The following is a 17,886-nucleotide window of genomic DNA, read 5'->3' as shown; positions in this document are numbered from 1 at the left end:
TCTTACCTTTCTAAACCCACACCACTCTTCCTTAATTATTCCCTCTACTCACCTCCTTACCCTCTCTATTGACACCCACCCATACACCTTCCTGACTAAACCAAACTGATCCCTCAAAACCTACTACATTCATATGTCCCCCTCTTCAATGTACAGTGGAGCTACATATTCACTCCTCCAGTCCACCAGAATATTTCCCTCCCTTAGACACACATTAACCAATCTCACTATCCACACCATAAAAACTACTATTCCCTTTGACACTCCACATGATAACCATCTAACCCAGGTACTTCACCAGCTCTCATTGCTTTTAATGCTCTCTTCCCTTCCTATAGCCCTGTCATTCTCCTCTTCCATCACATTAATTTTTCGGGTATCTCCCAATACCAAAATCAAAGCCTCCTTATCCTCCTCTACATTCAATTAGTCCAAGAAATACTCTAAGCATACACACATCCACACTCGTCCAAAACAAATTTGTCACTCCCATCTAAGTACCTTGTAACCTTTTCTTGTGAACAACACTTCATACACAATCAAAACCCATTCAATGCTACCACCTCTGGATCTTATGGATGAAGGGTCATCTCTGACCTCTGCCACACCACACAGGTCAAGGTCATTGGTGCAAAATACAGTACTTCCACACATAGGCCTAACAGTTTTCTATACAGATGCATCAACTTTTGCATAACTTAAAGGATATATTTAAATGAAATTATTTAAATGGATTTAAAGCCAAGTTTGATTGATGAAGACAAAGACTCCACGTGTTCTTCATTTCCTGTAAGTTACAAATAGGCAAATACATGCAGTGGTCACGGGCAGGTTTGTAATGGGTATATGTAATAAGAGGGTCCTGCTGTAGTACAGCAGTAGCACCAAGCCGGCAGCTACTAGGAAAATTAAGTGTCCTGGTTTGCATTCTGGTCATCAAGATGAAGCAGAGATTAGGAAAGGCATCCACTCTGAATAATGGTCCCAACTACCAAAACTGCTCAGCCAGACAGTCTAGGGGACAACAACTGCCAAAACCAATGTCTTTCTTTAAACATTGTCTCCTGAATATGGGAGTTTATGACAAAACCAATCATCAGTATGTGTAATATGAACAGCAAGCCGACTTGCATAAAAAAAGCACCTTTTCTTTCGAGACTTATGGGAGAACCTGCAAAATTTGCCAGCTATTTTAAGACTGTGAACAACAGGCACCAAAAGGGATGAATATAAGTATAAAAGAGGCAAGTGTAGAAAGCAAATGGAAGACTAAAGTGGGCATGGAATTGACTGAACGGGTGACACATGCAGGAAACTGTAAGTACTTAAATACAGGTTATGTAGGAAAATGCATTCAGGGCTTGTGAGAAATATACAGAAATATAATAAAATATCAAAGTATGGTCTACATGCAACTAATCTAAACTTTTGGGATTCCTGCAGTTTTTTTACTTCAAATGTTCTTCAGCAAACATAGAATTTCAGTCTTCACTATTCACTGCAAGCCTCTCATCCTGGTTTCTGACCACACTTTCAGGACATTAATGATAAAACTGTTAAAAGATTCTTTTCTCCTCTTCATTAATCTCTCCTAGGAGATTCATTAAAACAGTTCTTTCTCCATGAGATTAAGTTCAGTACAAAAACTTTTCACACTATTAAAGCTTCATATGAAAAGGCAATTTAGTCTGCTTATTGGTATTCCATTGTCTTGTTAGTTCTCCACTGCTTTAGAAATAAAGACAATTTTCATAACTGGATCTAAACTTTAAAAGTTCGATATGTGGAATCTTGCACATCAATGTTTCTATGCATTGGCACTAATGTATTAGCACTGCACCCTTGTTCGCTTGGGGTCGAGTTCATACTGACACAATCCATCACTAATTCATTTAGAAAAATTTCACTGACAAACTATTCCTGCAAGACATGATGATACTTCCACGATCACTCCTGAGAAAGAAAGGCACTGACAAAATGAAAAGCAAATATTCACTACTGATAAACTGCACTAGACCCATACCCACCTAATGGATACATGACAGACTGTCGAGGGTCTAAACCGTCTCCATGTGGTACTTGTTGTGGATCAATACTCAAGTCTGAAGATTCACTATATATATCTGTCATAGAATCACCAGGTTCAGATTTCATTTCCCTACGGTCTGTTCGCTGGTCATCTTCTGACCCAAGCTGTCCCGCAGATACTATATCTGATTGGCCACTCTCTTCTGTAACTCCATCTGGAAAGTGGGAACACACTTATAATAGCTTCACTGGAAGCCTGCCATTACAATAACAATACGCATACAAATTTGTCTATTAATTACAATAATGTGTATTTTGAAGTACCAATCTAACATAATTGTTTCTTGACTGGATAGTATAATATCCACACCGTTGGCACATTTCTGGTAAATTGATATCTTCTACTTCATCTGACCAGAGGCCAAAACTAAAGTAAAATTCAAGACTACACCATTATAGCAATGAATGAACTATTGTATATATATATACATAAAGTTGCACAATATCATGTCTATATAAACCCACCTGCACTCTGACTGGAAGTGTTTACATCTGTCTGACCCAAGGCAGCCATATTACTTCGTTTTCTCCTTTTCGACGGTGGAGAGTCTGGTCTAGCATGAGATCCCTGGCCATCTTGTATGATCTCATCATCTTTTGAGCCTTGACTTGGGGCATAGCCAGCAGAGGGGCTGCTTCTTCCCGACTGCCCACCCCCATATGTACTACTAAAACTATGGGACAGGTCTTTTGTGTGGTTCTGAAAAAACATCTTAAATTATAGCACAGTTTTGATACATGCACTCTTCTCACAATAATAGCAGAACAGATGTGTTTTTCAGTATCCTTACCTGATCGGACTCATCAGAAGACCCTGCCAAACCTCGAATCTTTAAATTTTCCGCCGTTTTTAGAAAAGCTCCTAATTGGTCCTGTGCTATGTTTACCTCCCCGTTGTACATGAACTCCAACAGCCGCTCCATCTCCGTGTGGCCCACATCCTTTAATATCACTATAGGATGCTGGCATGGATTAGCCTGCAAGTAGAAATTGAACAGGTTAAATCACTTGACATGTCTGTTATACAAAGTGCAAAACATAATTATGAAAGAAGATGCATTATAAATGGATGAGGAAATGATATAGCCCAAAAGTGTGTTCAGCTCCTGCTATTGGGCACTGCTGTGGAAGTGCTGTCTTGTTGTATTGCCTCCAACCTGTGCAATAAAATGGGGAACAGGGACGATCCTTCACTAGTGATCTACCTACAACAGATCCAGAATCAACACCAAAGTGCTCACTTGTGCAGACAACCTGACAATAATAACCAAGCACAATAGAGAATAGCTGTTGAGAACACACAAACTAAATCTACCAACCCTGGAACAAAGAAGAGAAAGAGGTAATTTCCTAACCATCTACAGAATTATGAAAGGGATGGAAATTCTTGATAGAGATGACTTACTAAAGTGGAACAAAAGAAAAACAAGAGGACACAAGAAGAAACAGTTGCAGAAAAGATCTGAAAAAGAATAGCTTCCCACCCAGAGTGATATATCTGGAACAAACTGAATGAGGAAACAGTGAGTGCTAAAACTATACATGACTTTAAGAACAAACTGGATGCGGAAAGATACAAAAGAGGGTCACTACGAGCATAGCTCTCTTCCCGTAAGGTACAACTAGGTAAATACACAAACCAAAACAATAGCTTAAGAAAAATAGAACGGAGGCCTACCTTCAAAAATCATTAGTAACATTGCTCACTCCATACAACTAAGAACCAAAGACATTCAATCATAAAATTGAACAAACAAACCCTGTCATTGGAAAAGAACCCAAAAATCATGTGCCTCAATTTCAACTCACATGACCTTCAGCCTATATATCAAAGACCTGACAGTACCAATCAACAAGAAAATAAACATACAAAAAGCAGTAGCAAGCATGGGCTCTGGTCAGCAGAAGGAAACTCTTTGTACTGCTGTTTGTGTTGTACCAGTGTGGGACTGTTTATATGTCACCCACTGAAATTGGCTGTTAGCTCTCCATATATGGAAAAGAGTATACAGTTGACATTATAGTGAGAGCTTGGGCTCAGTGTTGAGAGAGAGTGTCAGCGATTTAAGGCTGCACCACTTGATGGAGGTGAAGTGGGTGTCAGGTTCTGGAAATGGGCAACTTTGTTGTCCATCTTGCAGGACCACCACATCCAGGTACTGATCATTGGTCCCTCATTGACTAGAATCACTAGCTATTCCATCATTGAAGGACAAAAGAAGAAGAACATTTTATTGCAGTGTTCAGATCACTGAAGAGGGTGGGCAAAGTCAATAGAGAAGTTCTCTTGATTCCATATAGGAGGGCTTCATGAGATAATAGACACAAGTTAAGACATGTCTGAAGTTTGTGATAAAAAAAAATTCCATATGGATGTGTACTCTTTTGGAATAGCCTAGTACATGATCAAGCACAAGTTAGAACCATACAAGAATTCTACACTAAACATGACAACTGGAGAACAAAGAGACATGACCTCATGTGCATAGCTCCCTTCCTGTACATTATAATGCAATCTGGGAAGTTGTGGCATAAGGATGTTCCTGAGAAAAGCACTGTCCTTCCCTCATTGGATGTGAACATTTATAATACAAGAAAGGAGCAGCTAGGTTACAGCTTTGTCTACTTCATTAAAAATGTACTTTCAATCTATGGTGTGTCATCTCCAAACTCATTTTGTCACATCTCCTTCCATGAAAGGTAGAGGAAATACAGCTTAAGTTGATTGATCTTAGGTATGGTCTGTAGACCAAGAGTCAGCCCTGCATCTCCAGACGAAGCTGAGGGTGCCTTGAAGGCAGGGAGACAATTCCCTAAAACATCCATCTTACAGGACTACCACTTGCTGGTACCTGTTACTGGTCCCAAGGAAGAACACAAAGCCTGTTCTATTCTTTCAAACAAGTCTTATATTAACCTGGCCAACTCATCTTAAAAATAAAAAATTAGGTCTGACAATAGAACCCAAGATATTTGTGCTATGGTGTTTCACCAATGCACAGAAGCATTGAGTATAAAGAAACAATATCTAGACTGTGAATTATACCCACAAGGATTGATGGCAATTACCTTCAATCATTTTCATAGCCATCCATTACTGTATTCTATTTCCTGCCATATATAATGCATAACATTCAAGATATGCCTATAATTTGGCAACTAATACAGGGGAGAGAAATGATCATTTCCTCTATTCTTCATGATCCTGTTTATATCTTCCACTGTGTGGAGACCATACTACCACTAAATATTCCAATATAAGGAAGATTATTCTCTCTAACTTTTATATCTTATCATCCATGTAGTCAAATGTCATTTTTTGGTTTGTCAAAGATATGGATGTGATCCATCTCCATTACTACACCTCTAGCATTGTAAGTCCAATGCTCTGGCTATCATTTCTGAAACCAGGAATCAGCAACTCTCAACCTTCTGAATTTTGCAAAATTCTGAAGAGGGAACTGTTAAAGTGTTCTTGGTTCCTGAGCCATGAGAGCTGTCAGTGCCATTAACTACAATAAAGTTGCCCATAACAAAAGTGTGGGCAGTGGTCAACTACTGTCAAGCTTGGCACAGAATATATCCTTCTCTCATAGGATCCTCTGAAGGATCATACACTGCAATAAAATATGAAGTTTGTGTGCTTCAACCTCACCAATATCATACACTCATAAACCAGAGTCAGCTAAGTATGCCAATAACCCCTCTTCTACTCCCCATAGTAAACTTGCCACTTATCTTACTTAGCCAAGACACAAAGGCAGTCATTTTCCTTCTACATAAGCACACCACCCTTGCACTAAAGCCTTCTGCATTATTTATCTAATTGTAATATACAGGAAAGGAGCAATGCTTGTGGTTCAAGAACTACCTCTTACTATCCACTTATCACACTTGGCTTAAAATTCATATATCTGAGGGTGGGCCATGCCTGTGAAGCAGAAAATTCAGCCACAGCCCTTGGGCTTCCCCTTACTTTCCCCCACTGAAATAGGGGCTGTTCACAGTGCACTATGACTGGCTGTAACAAACTTGATTGTCTTGACCCAATTACCATCATGATATACCTTCAATTGTATAAAACCATTTGGTAATGGTTTAAATGTAATCTGAATGGTACATCTTCACAGCAATGAGTTGATTTGGTAATGGTTTAAATGTAATCTGAATGGTACATCTTCACAGCAATGAGTTGATCTTCCTAAAAATAAATTTGCCCATCAAGGTATATCAAAATGACAAATAAAATCTATACCTTCTGGTTATCAACAAGACTTAAGCCAAGCACTTACCCTAAGAAGAGTTCTAAAGTATGGGGAGCACGCCGAGAGCACCATTTTATGAGCTGCATATGAATGTCCGTCACATGCCACTGTCACATCAACAAAGTCTTCTTCATCTCTAAGGTGTTGGAAGGCTGTGACAATTTTGACAGTGTAGTCATTCCAGCGCAGCGAGTAGTGCTGGTCTGACCCCATTCTGCTGCTGGAAGGCGTCACCTCCCACCTCCTCCTCCTCCTCCGACTTCTACTGCCCTCCTGGCTACCACCTGCTACTGCCTGCCCGGCCGTCCTCTGGGCTGCTGCCTACTGTGCACCACCACCTACACACCTGAAAATTAAATTAACTTGTTAAGCCAATAAACTTAACCCTATCATCTTACATAGTGAAGATACATTGGTATCAATTAGTGTAATAATTATAGAAATACTACTCCCCATTCTTGGAAGTGCATATGCATATAAATAATGTCTTTCCATGGCAAATCAGTATCCCAAACAGAATGTAACACAAAGAATTTCTTGTTATAGGATCTTTATTTTCTATGTCCTTTGGATGAATAATGCCTGCACAAGGTGGTCCTACAGGACTGAAGTCAGATCTCCACAATTCTCATTTCCAAAGACCAACAAAGCTCTTACCTTTACATAGAACTGCAATATCATGGGGATGGCACAGTCTTTTAATCAGGCCCAAAATCTAACTACTTTCACAACTTTTCTACCACTTTTTCACAACAAGCCAACAACTTGCAAATGTTCTCCTTCTCTTAGCTGCCAACAAAGAATCAGCCCCATATCACACATACAGGAGATTCTATCTTACTTTCCCTCTCTCCCCCTTCTTCCCTACCTCTCTTTCCCATCCTTCCCTTCCTATCTCTCCCTCTCCTTCCCTCCCTTTCTCTCCCCCTCCTTCCCTCTCTTTCTCTCTCCTCCTTCCCTCCCTCTCTCTTCCCCTCCATCCCTCTCTTTCTCCCCCACCTCCTTCCCCCTCTCCTCACAAGACACTGAACACATCCTTCACTGCCTCACACTAACAGTGCCTAGACAACAATACAATATTCCTTCCTTGAGTGACTTATATAGACTCATTCAGTAGCCATTAACTGGGAGCCATGGGTCTCCTGCAAGAGATCTGGGGCAACAAATTGATTAATACTAGAATGTTGCTCAATATTTTTTCCTCACTCATACTGTTAGGTGCATCCCTCTCATGGATCAGGTCATTGCCTTCATGTGTACAATACACTTTTCCAACTCGCACAATACCTGTGCACATTTTTGCTTGCTCAACACACTAAATACTAATAAACCCTCCTCCTCTTCACTGTTGACATTAACAATGGTAACATGGTCTTGATCACCAGGGTGACATGTCATTGGAGTCATTAGCACAATTGGAGATAGTTGCATATGCCAACGGAGCATTATGGTACAACTCAAGGACCTCCACACCCCTGAAGGGGTTACTATGACATTATTTGCCTTTTTCATTATTTGTCAAGGGTTTGGCTGCTATCCCAAAATTCAAACATCCATGGCCTAATCAGTTTGGATATGGGATGAATTACTGTAGGTATCTATATCACTTGTAGATATACCATACCAAGTGCGATCAGCTCTAACAGAGGAAGGTGATCTGGTAAGTACTAAGGCCAGGATAACCTATAAAAATGTTCTATAGTAAGTACTGGCAAGGGGAGAGAGTGAAAAGAATTGTGAGACATAGGAAATGAAGGTTATGAATTTTCCACAGACACTAACAAATCAAGAAAGGCAAGAGGAAGACAACAGAGAAAAGGAGGAAGGGGGACTGTACAGCACCAAAGCCCAATAGGACGTAACTAAAGAAATAAAAAAAACAGACAAATGCATTTAGATAACACCAACAAGGATACATGGAGGTAAAATGGGAGAGTCAATGGGGTGGTGGGGCAGTAGATATCTGTCAAGGAAAGCAGAATGGTGGGACAAGAGAATATGAAAGATGTATCTACTTCAACTGTATTTACTGAAAAAGAACTACAACCAATTGAATTAAGACTGGATCTGTCAACATATATATGAGAGAGAGAGAGAGAGAGAGAGAGAGAGAGAGAGAGAGAGAGAGAGAGAGAGAGAGAGAGAGAGAGAGAGAGAGAGAGAGAGAGAGAGAGAGAGAGAGAGAGAGAGAGAGAGAGAGAGAGAGAGAGAGAGAGAGAGAGAGAATTAGAATGGTTTGGACATATGGAAAGAATGAGTGAAGAAAGATTGGTAAAAGAGGTGTGGTAGGCAGAGCTGGAGGAAGTGAACTTGAGGAAACGACCAAGGATGAGATGGATGGATGGGGTGAAAGGGGCAATGAGCAAGGGATAAGGCACGAGACAGGAAGTGAGTGGAGAATGGCTGTGTATATATGATACTGTGATGCAAGGAAGGGTGGCAATGGGACAGGGAGTGGTTGTGTATGGATGATGTTTTGATAGTCCAAAGGGATTTCTCCCAATTTTTTTTTTTTTCTGCATGAGGGGATGGAGAGGGGGAGTCACTGATTACGTGAAGTGGCCTTGCTGTGGATGTACTGCGTCTTCCTATGTGTCTCCCTATATTGCTTCTGACCCAAAGCAGTGGGCAGGATACAGGGATGACTTGTCATCCATGAGAACCTAAAATGAGAGGAAGGAAAGGGTTACAGATGAGAGAGGAATGGATGGGAGTGGAATGGGTGATAGTGAAATGGGTGAGAGTGATTTCTTGCCTTTTGTTTTGGCTACCTCCCTTGTAAGGGAGGAAAAGCCCTTGGTATATTAATAAATAAACAGACATTTAATTGAAGCAAGCACGAAAGGAGGACCACTTATAGGGCCACATATCTTTTTCTCCATCTAATATTCTAAATTCATTTATGGTTTTACCTTTGGCTAGGTTATTCCAGTTGATGCTTTGACATCCTCCAGTATTTGATCTTCACTTTGTTCCCATGACCTCATAACACCCTCTTTTCCCAAACTAAGATATGTCAGCTTTGTCCAATCCTTTTAAGGAAATGAACATCATAAACATGTCACCTCATGTCACAGCATAAACGAGGACATTATACAATTAAAATCATACATGAATTTAAAATTAAGTTTAACTGATGAATAAATAGCCTAATAAATGTAGTTCCTTTCCTTTATACAATATATATATATATACCAAAAGGATTCCCCCCCAAGAGGAGTGGCAGTCAAAGCATACATCAAAGTTCTTACTTTTAAGACACTCTTTTGGCCACAGATTATTGTGACACCATCTAGGCGCCACACACTAACAATGACATGTACAAATTAGAGAATACACAAAATAAAGCTACAAGATGAATCAGACATGATTACAGACACACTACATCCAAGGTTAGCACTGGCCCTAAAATAATCTTAGCCATTTGGCTAATTGATGAAAAAGTATTTTAGTCACAGAGGACCTTGAGTAGCTACTGTAGCTAACATATCTCTTAAACTCTTTGCCACAGGTTTCACAATATTTATGCCAGAGGACTTTGAAACTGGAACAATGGGACAGTACACTGTATGCAGATGTCATTTTCAGAGATACTAACTCCCATTGATGAGGGTGAAGCAAAACATAAGGTAAGGGAGGCAAGAAGAAGTAGATGTTAAATGGGGTGGGAGCATGACAGAAAATTTTAAGAATAAAAAGGTGTTTTGGAAGGAGGTGAACTGAGTGGGGGGGTGGGGGCTGAGTCACGCAAAGAGGAAAAGGTAAATGGTGCAGATGGACATATGTTGATGGAAGTAAAGGCAATTAAGGGAGAATGGGTAGTGTTTTTCAGTTAGAATGTGGAGGAGGTTAGGAATTGATTGATTGTGGCAGTGGTAGAGCTAAGAAAATGACTGATGGGAAAAAATTATAGGTAGGGATGTAGATAAAGATGAGCAACAAGGAGCTTTGAAAATTATGAAAGCTGGTAAGGTACTTGGGTTGGAGAAGTGTCATGTGGAGTGTCTGAAAATGGGAGGAATGGTTGTAGTGGACAGACTAATGAGGTTGTTTAATGTGTGCCTAAGGGAAAGTACTGTCCCGAAGGGATTGGAGGAGTGTGCCTATAGTCCTGTTGTGTAAAGGAAAAGTGGACACATGTGAATGTAGTTATTTTATAGGGATCAGTTTGTTGTGCATAGTTAGAAAGGTATGTGAGAGGGTGTTAAATGAGAGGATTAGGAGAAGAACCAAGGAAATAACTGGTAAAGAGCAATGTGGGTTTAGAAAAGGGTGCATGGGTCAAATTTTTGCGGTAAGGCACATTTACAAGAAGTTTTTGGGAAAAGATAAGGATGTTTTTTGGGCCTTTATTAGTTTGGAGAAGGCTAATGATGGGGATATTGAAGATATATGGGACAAAAGTTTTTAAATGAGTAGAAGAACTTGTGTTAGGATTGGGGATGGTGAGAATGAATGGTTTGAAGTGAAAGTGGGGCAGGATCAGGGCTGCATTATGTCCCCGTGGCTGGTGTACATGGATGGGGTGGTACAGAAGGGAAATGAAAGAGTGACTGGGCATGGGATAGATGGCTAGACAGAGTAAAGGGAAGTGAGAGATGAGACAGTTGTTTGCTGATGACACTGCTTGTGGTAGGGCAAGAGGAAGGGCTAAGGCAGTTTGCGATAGGATGTTGAAAGTAAAAGTGGATAAAACCAAGGTGATGAGATGTTGAAGGGGAGAGGGTGGCAATAAGTCGGAGGTAAGTCTTAGAGGAGAGGTTACAGGATGTGGACATTTCTAAGTATTTTGAGTCACATATATAAGGAAATGGAAAAGTGGGGATGGTGGTAATCTGTAGAGTGAGGGAAGCAAGTAGATATCTTGGGGGAATGAAAAAGTCATGAGAAATAGATATCTTGGAATGGATACAAAGATGTTATATAAAGGGGTGATTGTGCCAATGATGCCAAATGGGGCAGACTTGGAATCTATGAGAAGCAAAAAGAAGAAATTTAAACTTGTTTGAGATGAAGTGTCTGAGAAGGGTAGGGGTTACAAGGATGGATAGCGTGAGAGATGAGGAAGTAAGGAGGAGAGCGAGAGTGGAGAGGGAGTTAGTTGATGGGGCTGATGAAAGATTATTGGGGTGGTTTTGGCACATGGAGAGAATGAGAGAGGAAAAATAATCAAAAGGAGTGTGGAAAACAGAGGTGGATGCAGTGAAACTGAAGTGAAGACTGAAAACAAGATGGATGGATGGGAGTGAAAGGGGCTTTGAGCAAAAGGGGAATGTCTGTTGATCAGGGATGGGAGAAGGCAGGAGATAGGTGTGAATGGTTGTGCATGGACTATATACTGATGCAGCCTGAAGGGATATGTCCTTAACTTCTCTATTTTTGTATGAGAGGACAAGGAGGGAGAATCACTATGTAAATGAAGCTACTAGCCCTGCTGTGTCCTGTGTCTTGCTGCATTGCTTCTGAACCAGGCAGTGGACAGAAGAAAAAGGAAAGGGTTAAGAGAAGGAGAGGAGAGAGAGGATCAAGAAAAGGTGTGCAGAGACAGAAGGAGAGGGGAGAGAGAGAGAAGGTGAGGGGAGAGAGAAGGTGAGGAGAGGGAGAAGGAGAGGGGTTAACAAAAAGAAGGGAGAGAGAAAAGGAGGGAGAGAGGAGAGAGAAGGAGAGAGAGAAGGAGAGGAGAGAGGAGAGGGTGGAGACAAGGGAGTGTAAAGAGAGAGAAGAGAGAGGAGGAGAGGGGAAAGAGAAGATAGGAGGAGAGGGGAGAGGAGGAGAGGGAAAGAGAGGAGAGGGGAAGAGAGGAGAGGGGAGGGAGGAAAGGGGAGAGGGAGGAGAGGGGTTACAGAAAAGCAGAAGGGAGAAAAAGGAGGGGGAGAGAGGAGCAAATGGTAGTGTGAGGAGAGAGGAGAGGAGGGAGAGAGGAGAGGAGGGAGAGAGGAGAGGGGGGAGAGAAAAGGAGAGGGGGGAGAGAAAAGGAGAGGGGAGAGAGAAAAGGAGAGGGGGAGAGAAAAGGAGAGGGGAGAGAAAAGGAGAGGGGGAGAGAAAAGGAGAGGGGGAGAGAAAAGGGGAGGGGGAGAGAGAGGAGAAGGGAGAGAGAGGAGAGGAAAGAGGAGAAGGAGAGGAGAGAGGAGAAGGAGAGGGAGAGAAGGAAGTGTAAGAAGGAGAGGGAAAAGAGAGAAGCAGAAGGGAGCGAAGATGAGAGGGAAGGGAGAGAAGGATAGGGGAGAGAGGGGAGAAAGAGGAAAGGGGAGAGAGAGGAAAGGGGAGAGAGAAGGGAGAGAGAGGAGAGGGGAGAGAGAGGAGAGGGGAGAGAGAGGAGAGGGGAGAGAGAGGAGAGGGGAGAGAAAGGAGAGGGAGGAGAGGGGAGAGAGGGGAGAGAGGGGAGAGAGAGGAGAGGGGCGAGAGAAGTGAGGAGTTAGAGAAAAGCAGAAGGTAGAGAGAGGAGGGGGAGAGAGAAGTGGAAAGTGTGAGGAGAGGAAGAGAGAGAAGGAGAGGGGGAGAGATGAGAGGGAATTGAGAGAAGGAGAGGGAATTAAGAGAAGGAGAGGGAAGTGTGAGAAAGAGAGGAAAGAGAGGAGAGGGAAGAAAGAGGAGAGAAGAGAGAGGAAAAGGAGAGGGGATAAAGGAAAGGTTAAAGAGATGAGAGAGGGCAGAGAGAAGAGGGGAGGGAGAGGAGAGGGGGTGAGGGGAGGGAGAGACGGGGTGGCGAGAGAGAGGTGGAGAGGGGGTGAGGAAGAGCAAGCAGAGAGATGGGATGAAGAAAAGGATGACACTTTATCCACAAGGAGATAAGAGGAGAGGGAAACGTATGGGTGATGGATAGGAGTGGAATGGGTGGGATAGGTGTATTCCATGACTGGCTACCTCCCTTATAAGGATAGACAACTAAAAATCAATATGAAAAGCACAATAAATAATGGATCTAGGTGTAAAAAAATCAATATGAAAAGCACAAAAAATGGATCCAGGTGTAAAAATGATAATGGAGGAAAAAGGACAAAGGTGCAAGACAATCAGAAATGGGGGAATGTGGAAAGAGCTAAGTACAACTTTCTTGAGGGTTGTCCACTCTAGACTGGGACTAAGCAAAGGTCACCTAGCCCATCCCTCCCCCACAAAGTTAAAAGGTCACGGTTTGCAGTGGACTGAGCTGGAGGAGGGAAACAAAGGAGGAAATAAAAGGAAGGAAGGACAAGAGGGAAAGACTGAAGGGAATGAGAAAATTAAAACAAGAGAGGGAAAGAGAGGAAGGAGCAGTAGAAGAAATGAGGGTAATAAAAGTACAGATGGAATGGCAGGAGGGAAAGTGGAGAGAAAATTTGGCAAATAAGGAGGAAAAGAAAAGGTAAAGAGGATGAAAAGAGGAGGGAATGATGGAGGAAAAGAGAAAAAGAATAGATAAAAGTGAGAAAGGAAGGAGGGAAGAGTAGAGTGAGAGTGAATGAGAGAGCAAGAGAGAGGGGTACAGACATGAGCATGTGTGAGTGTGTGTGAGAGACAGAAAGAGGAGAGAGAAGAAATAGGGAGGGGGAGAGGGGATGTGCAGAGGGGGAGGGAGAAGGAGAGGGGAGGAGGAAGGAGAGGGGAGGGGGAAGGAGAGGGGGGGAAGGAGAGGGGGGGAAGGAGAGGGGGGGAAAGAGAGGGGAGGGGAAGGAGAGGGGAGGGGAAGGAAAGGGGAGGGGGAAGGAAAGGGGAGGGGGAAGGAAAGGGGAGGGGGAAGGAAAGGGGAGGGGGAAGGAAAGGGGAGAGGGAAGGGGGAAGGAGAGGGAAGGGTAGTGGGATGAGAGGTGAGGGGAGGGGGAAAAGAGGGGAGAGAGGAATGGGGAGGGGAGAGAGGAATGGGGAGGGGGAAGGAGTGAGGAGGGGGAAGGAGAGGGGAGGGGGAAGAAGAGGGGAGAGGAAGAAGGGATGGGGAAGAAGTGGGGAGGTGAGAAGGAAGGGGAGGGTGAAGGGAGGGGTAGTTAGGGGAGGGGATGAGATGGGAGGTGAGGAGAGTGGGAGGGGAGGTGAGGAGAGTGGGAGGAGAGGAGAGGAGAGGAGAAGGGAAAGGACACGGGAAGGGAAGAGATGGGAAGGGAAAGGACATGGGAAGGGAAGAGATGGGAAGGGAAAGGAAAGGGGAGGTGGGATGAGAGGGGAAGATAGGATGAGAGGGGGAGGGGAGGACATAGAGGGAGAAAGGGGAGAGAGGGTAGAGGCAAAAAAGAAAAGTGGGAGAGAGGAGAAAGGGGGATAAACAGGAGGAAGAGGAGGAGTGAGGTGAGTGGGGGAGAAAGGAGTGAGGGGAGAGAGTGGGGGAGGAGTGAGGCAAGTGGAAGGGAGAAAGGGGTGTGAAGGGGAGAGAGGGGTATGAAGGGGAGAGAGGGGTGTGGAGGGGTGAGAGGGGAGTGGAGGGGTGAGAGGGGAGTGGAGGGGTGAGTGGGGAGTGGAGGGGTGAGTGGGGAGTGGAGGGGTGAGTGGGGAGTGGAGGGGAGGGGAAAGAGGGGAGTGGAGGGGAAAGAGGGGATTGGAGGGGAGAAAGGAGACTTATGAGGGGGAAGAGGAGAGGAAGGAGGAAGAGCGAGAGGAGATATGCAAGGGAAAGAGGTAGGAGTAGTAAAAGTGGTAAGAGAGTGGGGAGAGAGGAAGAGTTGGAGGGGAGGGGAAGGGAGAGAGAGAGAGAGGGAGAGAGAGAGAGGGAGAGGGATAGAGAGAGAGAGAGAGAGAGAGAGAGAGAGAGAGAGAGAGAGAGAGAGAGAGAGAGAGAGAGAGAGAGAGAGAGAGAGAGAGAGAGAGAGAGAGAGAGAGAGAGAGAGAGAGAGAGAGGGGGGAGAGAGAGAGAGAGAGGGGAGGGGGGGAGGGAGGGAGGGAGGGAGGGAGGGAGGGAGGGAGAGAGAGAGGAGATAAAGAGAGAAAGGGAGAGACAATAAAAAGATAAAGAGAAAGGAGGGAGGGAGGGAGGAAGAGAGAATAGAGAGGATAAAGAGAGAAAAGATCAAGAGAGAGTGAGAGAAGATAAAGAGAGAGAAGATGAGGGGAGAGAAAAGGAGAGGGGGAGAGAGAGGTAGGGAGAGAAGAGGGGGAAGAGAGGGAAGGAGAGGGTCTAGACCAAGGAGATGGGGGAGAGAAAAGGAGAGGGGAGAGAGAAAAGGAAAGGGGAAAGAGAAAAGGAAAGGGGAGAGAGAAATGAGAGGGGAGAGAGGAGAAGAAAGAGAAAAGGAGGTTTGGAGATGGGGGAGAGAGGAGGGGAGAGAGGAAGGAGAGGAGAGAGGAAGGAGATGAGAGAAGGGAGGAGAGAGAAGTGAGAGAGGAGAGAGAAGTGAGACAAGAGAGAAGCCAGAGGAGAGAAAGTGAGAGAGAAGGGAGAGAGAGGAGGATAGTGAGGGAAGAGGAGAGAGAAGAAGAGGAAAGAGACAAGGAATGGGGGAGGAGAGAGAGGGGAGAGGAGAGGCAGGAGAGAGAGGAGATGCAGGAGAGAGAGGAGAGGGGAGTGAGAGAAGAGAGGAGAGAGGAGACAGGAGAAAAAAGAAAGAGAAGTTAGAGAGAGAGGGACAGGGGAGGAAGAGAGGAGGGAAAGCATGGAGGAATTGGTGGGAGAAAGGAGAGATGGGAGGAGTGGGTAGAGACAGGAGAGAGTGAGAGAGGAAAGGGGAGATAGCAAGGGAGAGGTTGAGAAAGCAAGAGGGGACAAGGGGAGAGGGAGAGGGAGAGGGAGAGGGGGGAAGGGGGAGAAGAAGTGAGGGAGAGAGGAAGTGAGAGAGAGAGAGAGAGAGATATGGGAGAAAGAGATAGGTAGATAGTGATAGAGAGACTGTACCAGCATTAAGATGGTACCAACAAAGAAAAGGCCAAGCCACAAATTAAAACTACCTCAGATGCAACTACCACACAGAAGGCACAGACCACCTCTTACTACAATGCCCCACACTAAAATTCCCCTCACAACAACAACACACCATCTCTTCCTCAATTGATTTTAGAATCTGGCTGGGGACTGCTGCTGGTTTCCTGACAGCAGAAGGTCTTCTGCAAGAGAGACCAGGAGCAACAGATCGACTTTTGCATCTATATGAAGAATTTTCTTCACATCCTTTAGACGTGTAGTCATTCCTGATTTGTTCTCATAACCTCTTACAGCCCTCCTATCCTCATCAAGAGATCTCTTTAGTCAATGTGGTCTGTCCCCTTTACCCACCTAAATACTGTAATTATATCACCTTTTTCCTTGTCTTTCAATGTTGGCAGACCCAATATGGTATGTCATATGGTTTATATGCCAGGCTGGGAGCCATTCTGATTGTTTTTCTTCCTAATCTCTTGGTATTCTCTTGGTCTGTGTGGAGATCAGTAACACTAATGCACAATCCAGTCTTGGACGGATCAGGGTTGAGCTGAGTTCTTTCATCATCTCTTCATCCATATAGTGAAATACCACTTTAATCTTCTTAACCAGTTCCTGTACCTTTCCCACAAATACTGCTGATGTGTCTGTAGGATGGTTGTCTTTTATCAATACCCCCAAATCTTTCTCCTCTTTTGATTTTGTAATGGATTCATTTCCCATTGAATTGTTTAAAGAGTCTTTTGCAGCTTTAGTCATTTCCAGTACTTTGCATTTTATTTTGGTATTATAATTCATTTCCCACTCTTGGCTCCATGCAAAAAGAGTCAGTTCTTTTTGGAATGGCCTACAGACCTTGTTTTCACTCTTATGATTTTTGCAATGTCTGTGCATATACTGGCATAGGTTATTGTACTTTCCATCATGTCAATGACATAGACATGAAACATTATAGGTGCTAGCACTGAATCCTGTGGAGCTCTACTGGTGTCTGCTCATCTTATACTTTACTGTCCTCATTTAACTTCCCTTCAATATATCTTTCATTCATTCAAGTAGTTTGCTTCTTAGTCCTCCAACATGCTCAAATTTCCACACTTGATCAAAAGATACTTTATCAAAAACCTTCTCTAGATCAAAGTACACACAATCCACCCAACCCTCTCATGCAGCATCGATCACTCGCATAAAAGACAGGTTTCACACATAACCTTCTAGATGTGTCAGAATGTTCATTTCTTGAAGATATTTAATCCATTATTCTTTCACATTCCTTTCACATAATTTCACTATTAAGATGGTCAATGATACTGGCCTATACTTACATATTTGTGAATTGGTACCAAATCAGCCCTTTTCCCAATTATGCAGCACTATTCCTTCTTTTAATGAATGTACAAAAACACTGTGAAACTTGTCTACCAGTTGTTCTTCACATTCATTAAGCATCCAGTTTGAGATCCCATCAGGCTCTGAAGCTTTTTCCTTTCCAAAAGATTAAGCACTTCCCTCACTTCTCCATTTATATCTTCTAAACCTTACCAATTAGCTTCATGATTTCTTCCTGGTCTCAATTTACCATTGATAAAAAACTATGACATTTTTTGTTAATCTCTGCATTTATCTACAACATCCCATTCAAAATTCCTTTCCTCCTTCCTGTGGAATCTTGTAGCCACTTCTTGCTGAGAAAATGAAGAAAGAGAAGAAGTA

The 17,886-nt window shown here is 43.3% G+C and overlaps 1 protein-coding gene across 14 annotated transcripts in view; it reads right to left on the bottom strand.

Moving 5' to 3' along the window:
• LOC143018520 (uncharacterized) overlaps nt 1-17,886 on the bottom strand; it is a 215,404-nt gene that overhangs the window by 168,085 nt on the left and 29,433 nt on the right. For 11 of the 14 annotated variants that reach the window (XM_076173946.1, XM_076173949.1, XM_076173938.1 and 8 more), the window contains exons 2-5: nt 6,381-6,699; nt 2,880-3,065; nt 2,554-2,800; nt 2,028-2,243 (exon numbers count right to left, since the gene is read on the bottom strand). In XM_076173946.1, coding sequence (XP_076030061.1) covers nt 2,028-2,243; nt 2,554-2,800; nt 2,880-3,065; nt 6,381-6,566 — 835 coding nt within the window. In that variant the 5' untranslated portion in view covers nt 6,567-6,699. Of the gene's footprint in view, nt 1-2,027; nt 2,244-2,553; nt 2,801-2,879; nt 3,066-6,380; nt 6,700-8,906; nt 9,017-17,886 lie in introns of those variants that run through there. The other 3 variants (XM_076173952.1, XM_076173944.1, XM_076173942.1) reach the window with 2 other exon arrangements.

Source organism: Oratosquilla oratoria, chromosome 35 (genome assembly GCF_046742065.1).
Source record: "Oratosquilla oratoria isolate Oo_2021 chromosome 35, ASM4674206v1, whole genome shotgun sequence".
Taxonomy (NCBI): Eukaryota; Metazoa; Arthropoda; class Malacostraca; order Stomatopoda; family Squillidae; genus Oratosquilla; species Oratosquilla oratoria.
The sequence above is the reverse complement of the archived record's forward strand: the minus strand, read 5'-3'. Positions and strand labels throughout refer to the sequence as shown.